The 12,216-nt window shown below is 43.8% G+C and overlaps 2 protein-coding genes across 2 annotated transcripts in view; one reads left to right on the top strand and one right to left on the bottom strand.

Annotated features, from left to right (window-relative positions):
* Positions 1-1,832: 1,832 nt before the first annotated feature.
* Positions 1,833-12,216, top strand: part of MTMR7 (myotubularin related protein 7) — a 115,649-nt gene continuing 105,265 nt past the window's right edge. Inside the window, 1 exon segment of the mRNA XM_049772347.1 lies at positions 1,833-1,903. Within this exon segment, the coding sequence (XP_049628304.1) occupies positions 1,880-1,903 (24 nt within the window). The 5' untranslated portion in view covers positions 1,833-1,879.
* LOC126006870 (14-3-3 protein theta-like) lies at positions 4,535-5,603 on the bottom strand. The gene has a single exon (XM_049772406.1). The coding sequence runs from the start codon at positions 5,586-5,588 to the stop codon at positions 4,914-4,916; it is 675 nt and encodes a 224-aa protein (XP_049628363.1). The 5' UTR covers positions 5,589-5,603; the 3' UTR covers positions 4,535-4,913.

Raw genomic sequence — 12,216 nt, 5'->3', positions numbered from 1 at the left:
ACCTGTTTGCCTCCCACTTAATCTTAAGTGGACTGACTTTCTAAAGAGATCAAGGCCAGTGACTTAATGAGAACCCAACTGCTCCTGACTCTGTTCCTGGTATTTTTCATTAAGAAAAAATAATATATCCTGCTCAGTTTTGTCCTATTACATGTCAGTTTATTGTATTTGTTTTAATTGCCTTCTAGGACAAAATGATCTGTGTGAAGGAGAATTGGGTATTAAAAAAGTAAATTTATGGTGCCAGAGGGATAGCACAATGGTAGAGCATTATCCTTGCATGTGGCCAAACTGGGATGGACCCAGGTTCGATCCCTGGCATCCCATATGGTTCCCTGAGCCTGCCAGGAATAATTTCTGAGTACAGAGACAGAAGTAACCCCTGAGTGTCACTGGGTGTGGCCCCTAAACCATAGAAAAAAAGTAAATTTAACTACTAGGATTAATAGACTAATAGATTAGTCAATCAACTAATTAATAGATCACAAATTAGTAGATTAATAGAGGTCTAGAGATGGTTTCATGGTAGAGCACTTGCCTTGTAGGCATGAGGCTGAGAGTTAGATCCTTGGTACCACCTTAAATGCCCAGTGTCATCCTGGCAGTGCTGCCATTGGGATCCCTAGTGTTACAACAGTGTTCCCAATCTCTAGCGCACTGCAACTAAGTGTGTGAGCACTTGGTCATCAAAATCATCAAACAGGCTGATGCACTACTAGCGGGTAAGGCAGTGACCGTGCATGTGGTAAAGCAGGGGTTTATCTCCAGCACCCCAAATAGTCCTTAGAATCATGCTAAAGGGAAAGAAAAGAGCCAGGGGTAAGGCCTGAAGCACCACCCAGGTGTGCAACCCCCATACCAAACCAATATCAAAACCACAACAGCATCAATCAACAATAACAAAAAATAACAAAGCACAGGAAGGGAGAGAAAAACACTTTTAATTAAAAATTTTCAATATGTCTACTAGGAATAAAATGGTAAAAGTCTATTTCAGCCAAAGAATCCATCATCTAGTTGGTAAGACGTAGAGCGAGCACACAGCACACTGATTTAACCGAGAAGGATGCATGATGGAATGTTAGTGATGGTGGAATGTCTAGCACACAGTGTTCCAAGAAACAGGTGTGTGTGTGTGTGTGGAGTGCATTTCTTCTCTTTGGCCTTTTCCAAGGGCTGAACACACTGATCACCTCTCTGCGTCACAAATGGGAAAATGGCACCGTGGAAGGGATGAATGCTTGGTAGGTGCATCTTGCAGTGCAGCCAGGCCAAGTGAAAAGATGCCCAAGGAGCCCTCAGCACCACACTAAGGGGGAAAGCAGCCTCCCAACAGTTTCAAAATGAAATCGCATGTGGTTGTGAAATGCCTGACCTGTTAGAGTCAGTCTAGTGGACTCAACGCATTCTTTTCACCCTCCTCCAAAAATGGTTTCTTACCTTTTGGCTGGCTGCAGGCTGGGCGAACTGTCCTTCCTAAAAGGGGCTGCAGTGGCTCTGGAATGTTCAGGGTCGTCTTTTCTCTGAAAAGCCCCCTCTCTGAAATCACCCAGATCCTGGGGGGCGGACCCTAGGGCCTTATTCCCCGTCTCTCCTGCAAGAAACCCCCACACTCAGAACCAGGACAGTCTTGGCGTTTTCAGGAACACAGTATTACCCACGAGGTGACACCCCTCTGGGAGGCCAGTGGGCGTGGTCGCGGGAGGCCGGGCCAGGTGGCAGGAGAGCTGCGGGGAATGAACGCGCTCTAGGGCCGCGCGGGAGCTCCGGGCCCCGCACGCCAGCCACGCGCGCTCGCGGCCGCACCTAGGAGGTGGAGCCAAAGCGCGGGGTCGGCCGGCAGCTAGACGCGCGCAGGTGCTGCAGACGCGGGCCCGCCATGGAGCACATCCGCACGCCCAAGGTGGGTCCCGGGAACCGGAGGAAGGATGCTGAGCCTGCGGGAGGCTCGGCTTCCCCGCGGGCCCGGCGCTGGCCCAGCCTGGAGCGCGAGCGCGCATCTCCCGGTTGGTTCCTGGGAGGCTGCGCTTTCTCTTGTCTCTGCCCAGGCCTAGCCTTGAGTGCTGTTGTCCTTGGGAGTGCGCCTTGGAAGGCTGCACGGGAGGGAACCCCTGGTGTTTGCTCGGTTATGGGGCTGCTCTTCATCTGCAAATAGACCATTGCACTATGTTGCCTTTTTTTTTTTTTTTTTTTTTTTCATTTTAAATTATCCCCCTCCCACCACCCTCTGGGTTGCCCTGGGCCATTGACTGTTTTCCATTTATTTATTTTTATTTATTTTATACATCTTGATTTAAGCACCATGATTCCAAGCATGTTTGTCTTTGGGCTTTAGTTTTAAACAGAACCCCCCACCCCTTTCACCAGTGCAACCTTCCCACCACCAATGCCCCCCCACCCCCACCCCTGCCTGTATTTGAGACAGGCATTCTTTAACAGTGTCATGCTAGTTAGTTGTTAACTACATTGCCTTCCATTTCTTGAGAGGGGCAAGGAAATGATTTGTGTACGGGTGAATTGGTGCACTTCAGGTCGCTTGTGGAACCTAAGGGCTCAGATTCACCAAACTCGCTCTTTTACTCCCCAGCCTCAGTGTGGTAGCTGCAAGGAGGGGAAGATCAGTATTCGCTGTGGCTTGAATGATATTTCCCACCCTCCCATCTTCGTGACCTTTCCAGCCCTGTTTTGTTCTTAGAGGAGATGGGGGCAGCTTATAGCCCATAGCTTTAAACACTAGCTTTTGCCACTCTGCAAAAGGGATGAGTCCTTGATACTTGCTAGTTCAGTTAAACAGTACAAGAAACTCACTCTGACTTGATGGGCAGCAGCTTCCTATTCTTAAATGAAGTAGTAATAATATCTGGAGTGAAAAAGATGATTGATTTTGCTGCCTGTTGGAAAAAAAAAACCAATCTAAGTGCCAGAAAGATAGTATAATGGTTAGCACATTTTGGCTGCAGACCCGGGTTTTATCCACTGTACTTCCATTTGGTCCCCCTGAATGTAGCTCGCTAGGATGATTTCTGAGTTTAGAGCCAGAAGTAAAACCTGAGCACCTCAGGTATGGCCCCCAAACCAGGAAACAAGCAAACAAAACTAAAGTCCCAAACTAGCAGGGGGAGGGGGACGATGACACACAATTTAAAAACCTGTTGTCTGTCTTCTGCTGCTACCACTACAGTTCCTTGGATTTCTAAGGTCATCTTACATTCAAAACCTAGACCCCTGATAATCAAGCCAAATCAGAATTTATGTGGCCTCACTCATTTTGTGGACCTGAAATTGCTGTGCCTGCGCTGTGAGAGAAAATATTCATTTCTAAATTCTGGAATGGTTTTGAGTACCTCTTTGTAAAAAACAGCTTTACAATGACCTCAGATGAAAAATGCATTTTTAGTCTGCTAGACTGGACAGTGTCAGTTCCAACAGTAAATTTAGATTGTATTGATTATCACCCTGGAGTTAAATTGTCACTTTACAATCGGGAAGCTGTAAACTTGGAAGAGAGTGCCATAAACCGCAAGATAGGTGATCCAAAGCTTTCACAACTTAAGTGGTACTAAATTATTCATTCTGGAATGATGAATTCAGCTCATGAGTCCTCTTTGCCCTTGCCAAGCGCGTTTTCTTTATTATATAGCGATATTTTATAACATGCCATCTTTTTTTTTTTATAAAATGCACTTTTATTTCCTGTTACTCTGCTGTTACATAGGGCATAACATTTTCACAAGGCATTTTTGGGACTGCAGTCGATGATTAGCAACACACAGTAGTGGTCCAACTCTCTAAGTCACAATCACTAGACAAACTGAAACCCTCTTATATGTGCACACATCTGCATGGAAAAGTACTAAAGTTTTAGACTTGGACTTGTTTACTTTATTTCCCCTTTCTGGTGTATTAAATGACATGCACTTTAATTTGCCAAAGCAATGCTTGTATTCTGGCAGCAACATGCTACTTTTATTACACAGTAAAGTGAATACCAGAACTACAAAGGCAGAGGTGGAAGTGAATTTTTATTGGGGCAAGGAAGTTGTCAACTTAAACAGCAGCAAATGAAGAGTGAATAAGAAAACTACCCCTTGTTTTCAATAAACAAGGCCTCCATGGTATGGTACAGGAGACGTTTCAGTATGAGACCCCCAGCCCAGAAATGTCAATGCTTTTTCATTCAATCTAATACTTCTGGATTTCGACCAAAAAAGAAATACATTAAAAGCATGGAAAAGTTGCTTATTAAAAGGAAACCCCAAGAGTAAGGGAGGGAATATAGAAATGAAGGAATTATGTATAACACTTTATAATTGTAATTCACGGGGCCAGCGAGGTGGCGCTAAAGGTAAGGTGTTTGCCTTGGAAGCGCTAGCCAAGGAAGGACCGCGGTTCGATCCCCTGGCATCCCATATGGTCTCCCCAAGCCAGGGGCAATTTCTGAGCCCTTAGCCAGGAGTAACTCCTGAGCATCAAACGGGTGTGGCCCGAAAAAACAAATGTAATTCACTACATTTTTGTATCTTCACAGTAATACAAAACACAGTCACTTGCAGAACTGGTTCAGATTACTTAAATATCAGGTACATTTTTAGTCATCTACAGAAGTGTTTGGACATTACTTATTTTTATATGAAATGAAGCTATTAAAACTTTTCTACAGCAGTAACTGCCCACCAGAAAAGGCCAAGACAAACACAAACCAAGGAATGGAGTTTTCCCAAAGCTGCAGTGTGAAAAGACTCTAAACAGTTGATTCCATACACATGAATGGGTTTCTTTGCTAGAGGAAATCCAAATGGAATAAGGAATGGAGATGTGTAAAAAGGTTTCTTGGGTGGGAGTATGCCACCCTGTATGCACTTAGTTCTCTGCCCCTTCTGCGGCATCACATTCTTCTCCTGCACTGTCTGATGTCACAATGTTAGGTTGTCTCTAAGCAACTGCATGATGAGGGTGCTGTCTTTGTATGCGTCTTCATTCAGTGTATCAAGTTCTGCAATGGCTTCATCAAAAGCCGTTTTAGCAAGTGTGCAGGCCAGCTCTGGGTTATTGAGAATCTCGTAATAAAATACAGAAAAGTTCAGAGCAAGGATCGGATGTGTAGGTTGCATCTCTTTTTTGCTTATATCAAAAGCCTCTTGATAAGCTCCTTGGGAATTATCTATCGTTTGTTTTCGATCATCACCGCTTGCAACTTCAGCCAGGTACCGGAAATAATCCCCCTTCATTTTCAGATAGAACACTTTACTCTCTGGATTAGTCGCATTGGCTCTTAAATACTTATTCAACAATTCCAGCACGGTGGTGCAGATGGAGCGCAGCTCCGACTCCACCTTCTCCCGGTAGTCCTTGATGAGCTGCAGCTTCTTGTCCGAGGCGTCCGTCTTCTGCTCGATGCTCGAGATGACCCTCCAGGCCGAGCGGCGGCCGCCCACCACGTTCTTGCAGGCCACCGACAGCAGGTTGCGCTCCTCGTTGGACAGCTCGGTGCCCCGCTCCGTCACGGCCTTCATGCAGGTGGCCACGTCGTGGTAACGCTCGGCCTGCTCGGCCAGCTTGGCCTTCTGGATCAGCTCCGTCTTCTCCATGGGGGCGAGCGGGGCGGGAGGCTGCGTTGGGGGGCCAAGGTGGTGGGGGAAGGTGGCGGAGGAGGAAGTAGCAGCGGCCGAGGCTGGAGATGCGACCTGGAGGACCTGGAAGGCAAGGCGAGTAGGCGGCCATAACATGCCATCTTTATGGAATGGTATCTGATATTCTCAATAGCAGAGGAGACAGAATGACATGCTGCTATAGGCCATCTTTTAGGTAGGAGTTTGGAGATGACAGTTTTTTCCTAGTGTAGATGCAAACTCTACAAAGTTACGTTTGTAAACTTGAGTGGAAGGTGATTTTCTTACTACTTTGGGGGAGTCATCTTCTCGCAAGTAATGCTTAGAGACCAAGGGGCTCCATTCAGTAAAACATTGCCAAGTGGGCCAGCTGGTTCAGTCCTAAGGACCCAGCGATGCAGTACTGCTTGGCCCCAGCAAGTGCTTAGGGATCACCTGTGCCACATCTAGTTTTGTTTTTTGGGGTGTGAGGTACTGGGGATAGACTTTTGGTCCCTGCATCAGTGCCCCTCCCCAGTTATCTTCTTTTTTTGTTTGTTTGTTTTTTGGGCCACACCCGGTGACGCTCAGGGGTTACTCCTGGCTATGTGCTCAGAAATCGCTCCTGGCTTGAGGGACCGTATAGGATGCCGGAGGATAGGATGCCGGAGGATCGAACCACGGTTCATCCTAGGCTAGTGCCGGCAAGGCAGACGCCTTACCACTCTGCGCCACTGCTCTGCCCACCACCCCGGTTATCTTCCCTGACTATTATCACTGTTCTTTTTATTTGAAGCGCCAAGGTTTATGGTACTGTTAACAGTAGAGTTTCATGTACACATGATTCCATATACCTCCTCTTCCTTAGTTCCTACACCATTGTCACAGGGGTCCTTTACTTTCCCACCCCCTACTCCCTGCCCTTGGAAAGCTCAATTCTGTAGATCAGTTCTGAAGATCTGAGCCTTTTTGACCATTTGTTATTCCCTAGCTATGTTTTTTTTATAGCACATTAGAGAGATTGTTCTGTGCCTGTTCTCACTCTAAGTTCAACAAGATACTCTCCAGATCCATCTAGCTAACTGTATGATTTCACCTTTTCTTATAGCCATGTAATATCCTGTTGTGTATATCTATCACAGTTATCCATCTCACTATTTTTGTTTGTTTGTTTTTTGGTTTTTGGGTTACACCCGGCAGCTCTCAGGGATTACTCCTGCTCTACGCTCAGAAATCGCTCCTGGCAGGCTCAGGGGACCATATAGGATGCCGGGATTCTAATTACCATCCTTCTGCATGCAAGGCAAATGCCTTACCTCCATTCTAGCTCTCCGGCCCCTCCATCTCACTATTTGTAAAACAAATATATATGATATGTATAAATATCATAAATATCCTTTAAGCATATGTAGTACTTAAAGTCAGAAATCCCTGTCTACCATGAAATGGACAGAGTGGGAAGAAGTTGATACCTTTGTTGCACTGGGATGTTATAATAATTTCGGAAAATGCAAGTGGAAAAGATGTTAAAAATTATAGAGGCTTGATGGAGCTAATTTATTGATTTATTTCATCTCCCAAGCATCTATAAACTTTTCATCTGCTTTGTTCTTTGTTAGGTGCTGGAAGCATGAAACACAAGGGAGCAGCCAGTCTGGATGAGGAAGCAGTGGAAGATACTGACAGGGCTAGGGGAGAAAAATTGATCAGCAGGATGATCTGCTCTGCTAGAAAGTAGGAGGGAAGCGTTTGAAGAAAAGCTGAGTTTTAGAGCGAGAATGATAGTACAGTGGGTAGGGCATACACTTTGCATGTGACTGACTTGAGTTTGATCCTTGGCATCACATATATTCTTCCCAAGCTGAATTTAACATACCAGGAGCCAAGAAGAATCAGTAGAATTTGAGGTGGTTTTCATGTAGTTGTATAAATGGTGAGATTAAAAAAAAATATTTTATTTTATTGAAACCATTGGATTTACAAAGTCCTTCATAGTTGGGTTTCAGACATACAATGAATCAGGTTCATTCTCACCACCAGTGTTGACCTCCCTACACCAATGTTCCCAAGAGTGCATCCTATACCACTTCCCTTTGTTCCCTGGTGTTCCTACTGGCCTAACAGACCCCAAATGTAACATTTTATTACAACCTCAAGGAAGCAGGAAACCTATATTTATAGTGAAAAAGATAGATGATGGGATGATTTCTTGAGGTTAAACAGTATGTCCCTATTTTCTTTGTTTTTGCTTTGTACCATACTTGTAGTGCTCAGAGGCTACTCTTGGCTTTATACTTGGGGTTGTTTCTTGTGATTTGGAGGATCATATGGTTCGAGGGATCAAACCCAGGCTTTCTACATGCAAAGCACATGCTCTAGCCCACTGAGTATCTCCACTCCATCTCTAAGTATAAATGAATATCACAGTATAAATGAGAAAGGGAACAAGACTACTTGTACACATTGGGTGTTATAAAATTAAATTAAAAAAAGTTTATTGTAGTTGAGCAGCGGCTACAACAGTGATAATGCTTATGGTTTGAATAGCAAACCATGTATAGTAAAACTTTGTTGTCCCAAGTTACTGTACCTTCACTACCACAACAGTGCCCAAGACCTTCCTCCACAATCTTAGTGTCACTTCAGTTCACCACTTCTAGTTCCTCTCCCCACAGTCTTTGCCTCCCTCCACTTGGTGACATCAATTCAGAAGTAAAAGTCAAGAGTGTCCATACTGCTTGTTCCCTTGTTTTGCTTCTTTATATATCACAAATGAGTGAGATCATTTGGTATTTGGCCTCTCTGCCTGACTTTAACATGTCACTGATTTGTTGGTTTTGGTTTTTGAATCATACCTTGTGTTACTCCTGGCTGTGCAACTCAGGGATCACTCTTGAAAGTTCTGCAAGACCATATGGGATGCCAGAGGTCAAATCTGGGTTGGCTGCATGCAATACAAAAACCCTATCTCTATACTATTGCTCCAGCGTAGAATATATCACTGATGATGTCATCTTGATCTTTATTGTTTGCTTCCTGTATGCTCGTAAGATCCACAGAGGTAACTTGACTTAGACTTTATGTCTTGGGTAGCTTTAAAGAGTATAAAACACAGAGGTTGTTTGTTGGAGTCACTCTGAATTTGAAGCAATATTTACCAAGTGGGTAGAGGGTTTTATTTTGGGGAAAAAAATAAAGCAATGCCTGAATGTAAAATGCCCAGTCACTTTCCTACTAGAATGAAGCTGATTCATATGCTCTTTGTCTACTGTGTGATATCCATCAACTGCCTCTGTTCTGTGTTCTGTTTCAGTCTCTGGAGTGCAATTCAAGGAGGCGGAAGCCCATGAATAATCTGGATGCTCTGCACATATTTCTTTCTGGGTGTGTGTACGTGTTTAACCAAAGCCACTAAAAGAGCATATGCTGAGCAGTGTGTTTCTCTGAGCATGGTTCTTCTCTAGAGAAAAAGAAGTGTGTTCCAAGGAGCAACTACTTTGTGGTTGGGTTGAGGCAAACTGCAGTTCTTGGACTTAGCATCATAAACTTTGGGGTTCCTACCCCACTGTCTGGCTGTTTTTATTTTTCTCTGTCAAATTGCTGAATAAAAAATATCCTGTGTGAAGTCTAGGGGTCACTTGGGTTCAGGTTATTATTTGAAAAGACATTAGGGTTGGAACTGGGTTTGGCACTGGATTAATGCTAATGGGTCTTGGATCCTGGCTAAGTAATATCTACTTGTTAGACCTTTCTGGAGGACATTCTCTGCCCAGTCTCTGCCTCCTACCCTCATGTTAATTTGAGTATTAAAATAGAATGTGGGATAACCTCAAAAATGCCCAGTGAAATTGCCTTTTCTTCTCTTTCACTCCACTTGTGCTCTCTCAGCCGCTGACTCTCAAGTTTCCTCTGAGTTCCTCTCTGCTCTTCTTGAGCCCATTTCTGTAGTGGAGTGGCATGCTGCTTTCATGACTCCCACCCATCATGCCCTTTCTCTATCAAAAACATCTTTTTGGTTTGTTTCTGGGCCACTCTTGGCTCTGAGCTCCTGGTGGGCGTGGAGGAACATATGGAGTCTACAGCAAGTACCTTACCTATAGTTATTGTTTCTCTGGCCTCAATTTCTTTCTTTCTTTTTTTTGGGGGGGGGGTGGTTTGAGGCCATACCTGGTTATGCTTAGGGGTTATTCCTGGCTATGCACTCAGAAATTGCTCCTGGCTTGGGAACCATATAGGATGCGGGGATTGAACCCAGGTCTGTCCTGTGTCAGCTGCATGCAAAGCAAACGCCCTATTGCTGTGCCATTGCTCTGGCCCCTGGCCCCTATTTCTTGACTGACTTCCGTTGACTCCAGGAGAGACAGTGAGGCTTCTCTTGTGGGCCTGTAAAACTATTCTTGGACCAGTGAGTGGTCTTACCTTCATCCCAACTTTGTTACCATACTGCTATGGACGCTATTGAGTTGCCCTATAAATTTAGGTACTGCTTTGTGCATACATTTCTAAACTCATGTTTTCAGCTCTTTTCAGTGGGTATTGCATTGTAGTAGATCTCAGTGCTTAGTTTTGAAGAAATTGTGTATAGATTTTATGTAATATACAACTAAACCCTTTCTTTTCATGTGCATACAGCAATTTGGAATGAATTATTTAGTATGCAGAACTTAATATTTTGAAAAGAAATATTTAAGTGTTATAAGTAGATAAGTATATTTCAAAAGGAATATAGTATTTTATTATGCATTTAAATAATTTTTAGAAAAATTCACTTAGATTAAAGTCATATATCACTCCAAATTCAATTTTTTTTTGTTTGTTTTTGGGCCATACCTGGTGTTGCTCAGGGGTTACTCCTGGCTGTCTGCTCAGAAATAGCTCCTGGCAGGCACGGGGGACCATATGGGACACCGGGATTCGAACCAACCACCTTTGGTCCTGGATCGGCTGCTTGCAAGGCAAACACTGCTGTGCTATCTCTCCGGGCCCTCCAAATTCAATTCTAATATTTAGTCATAAAGAGCATGATTTTTCTTTCATGGGCTATTTTATCCACAACTCTTCTGCATATATATTTATTTATTTGGTTTTTGGGCCACACCTGGTAATGCTCAGGGTTGCTCCTGGCTATGAGCTCAGAAATCACTCCTGGCTAGGGGACCATATGGGACGCCAGGGATCGAACCCAAGTCCGTCCTGGGTCAGTTGTGTGCAAGGCAAATGTCATACCATTGTGGTATCGCTTCATTCCCTATTCTACATATATTTTTAATATTCAAAAGCAACCTACCTAATTACTATTATGATTATTGCATCAAATTCATTAGTAATTTGCATAGCCCATCTCCAGTAATGATTTCATGTCTTTATAAAAATCCTTGGTGAAATAGTGTATGTTACTTGGAGTAGAATCTCAGTGGAGAGTAGGAACAGTCTTATCAGGATATTTATGGCACAGTTATTTAGCACTTGGCAGCTTCTTCAGATAGCCCCAAGATTCACCGCATTTTTTCTCATCTTTGAGAGTGGAGTGGAAGGAAGCAGATGCAGAGAAGGTGCTAGCTGACACTAAACATTTCTTTCTCAGTTGTTACCTGAATGTATAAAATAACTTAGTTTAGCTAGGAGGAGTTAGAGGTATTTTTGTAGAGTTCAGATGGCATTTGTCAACAACGACATGGAGACATCTGAGGAGAATAGACTGGATGGATTTGGATTTACTCTGAGCCCAGATAACAGTTACATGGAGCTCACCTGAGAACCATCAGCTCTTCTGACAGTCCGTAGTGGTAAGGGACACCATTTTTTTTTTTTTTTACTTACTATGTAGCTTATAGTAATTGAGTCTAGCTCTGGTCCTGGGAGGTATTTCCCAGGGCAGAAACTCTCTCCAACCCTTCAGGTATTTCATGTTGTATTTATGTCCTACTTCTCCCCTCCACTATAAAGTATCACCTGTATTAGCAATCAACCTAGTGGTTTTAATTCCCTTTACCGACTTAGTTACTTTACTCAGTGAGTTATAGAGACACAATCACTAGATTTTGGTGGGTTAGAAATAGTAAAGTTGAATCATGTTTTTAAAATTTTTTGTTTGATTTTTGGACCATACCTGGCTCTGCATACAGGGATCACTCCTAATGGTGTTCTGGGGGCCTCATATGGTGCTGGGGATCAAATCCAGGTCAGTCAAATGTCCTAACTACTGATGATCACTCTGTCTTTAACACTTTCAAATTTTGGAAGAAAATTTCAAATGTATTTCTTCTTTCTCCCTTCTTTTCTCTCTTTCTCTCTCTCTCCCTCTCCTTCTCTCTCTCCCTGTCCTCTCTCCCTCTCTCATTGAGGTTACTTCTGGCTCTCCACTCAGGAAGTGCTCCAAATGTTACCTAAGATCATGTGGATGCCAGGGATTGGTCCCAGGTTGACCCAAGAATCTTACCCACTGTATTATCTCTCTGGTCTCTCCTTTTTTTTTTTTTTTTTTTTTTTTTTTGGTGTTTGGGCCACACCTAGAGGTTACTTCTGGCTATGCGCTCAGAAATAACTCCTAGTTGGGGACCATATGGGACACTTGGGATCAAACCCAGGTCTGTCATAGGTCAGCTGTGTGTAAGGCAAATGCTCTATG

This window comes from Suncus etruscus, chromosome 4, assembly GCF_024139225.1.
Source record: "Suncus etruscus isolate mSunEtr1 chromosome 4, mSunEtr1.pri.cur, whole genome shotgun sequence".
Lineage (NCBI taxonomy): Eukaryota > Metazoa > Chordata > Mammalia > Eulipotyphla > Soricidae > Suncus > Suncus etruscus.
The sequence above is the reverse complement of the archived record's forward strand: the minus strand, read 5'-3'. Positions and strand labels throughout refer to the sequence as shown.

Coding starts and splice junctions, on each gene's coding strand:
- LOC126006870 (XM_049772406.1), bottom strand. CDS start 5,588: ATGGAGAAGACGGAGCTGATCCAGAAGGCCAAGCTGGCCGAGCAGGCC.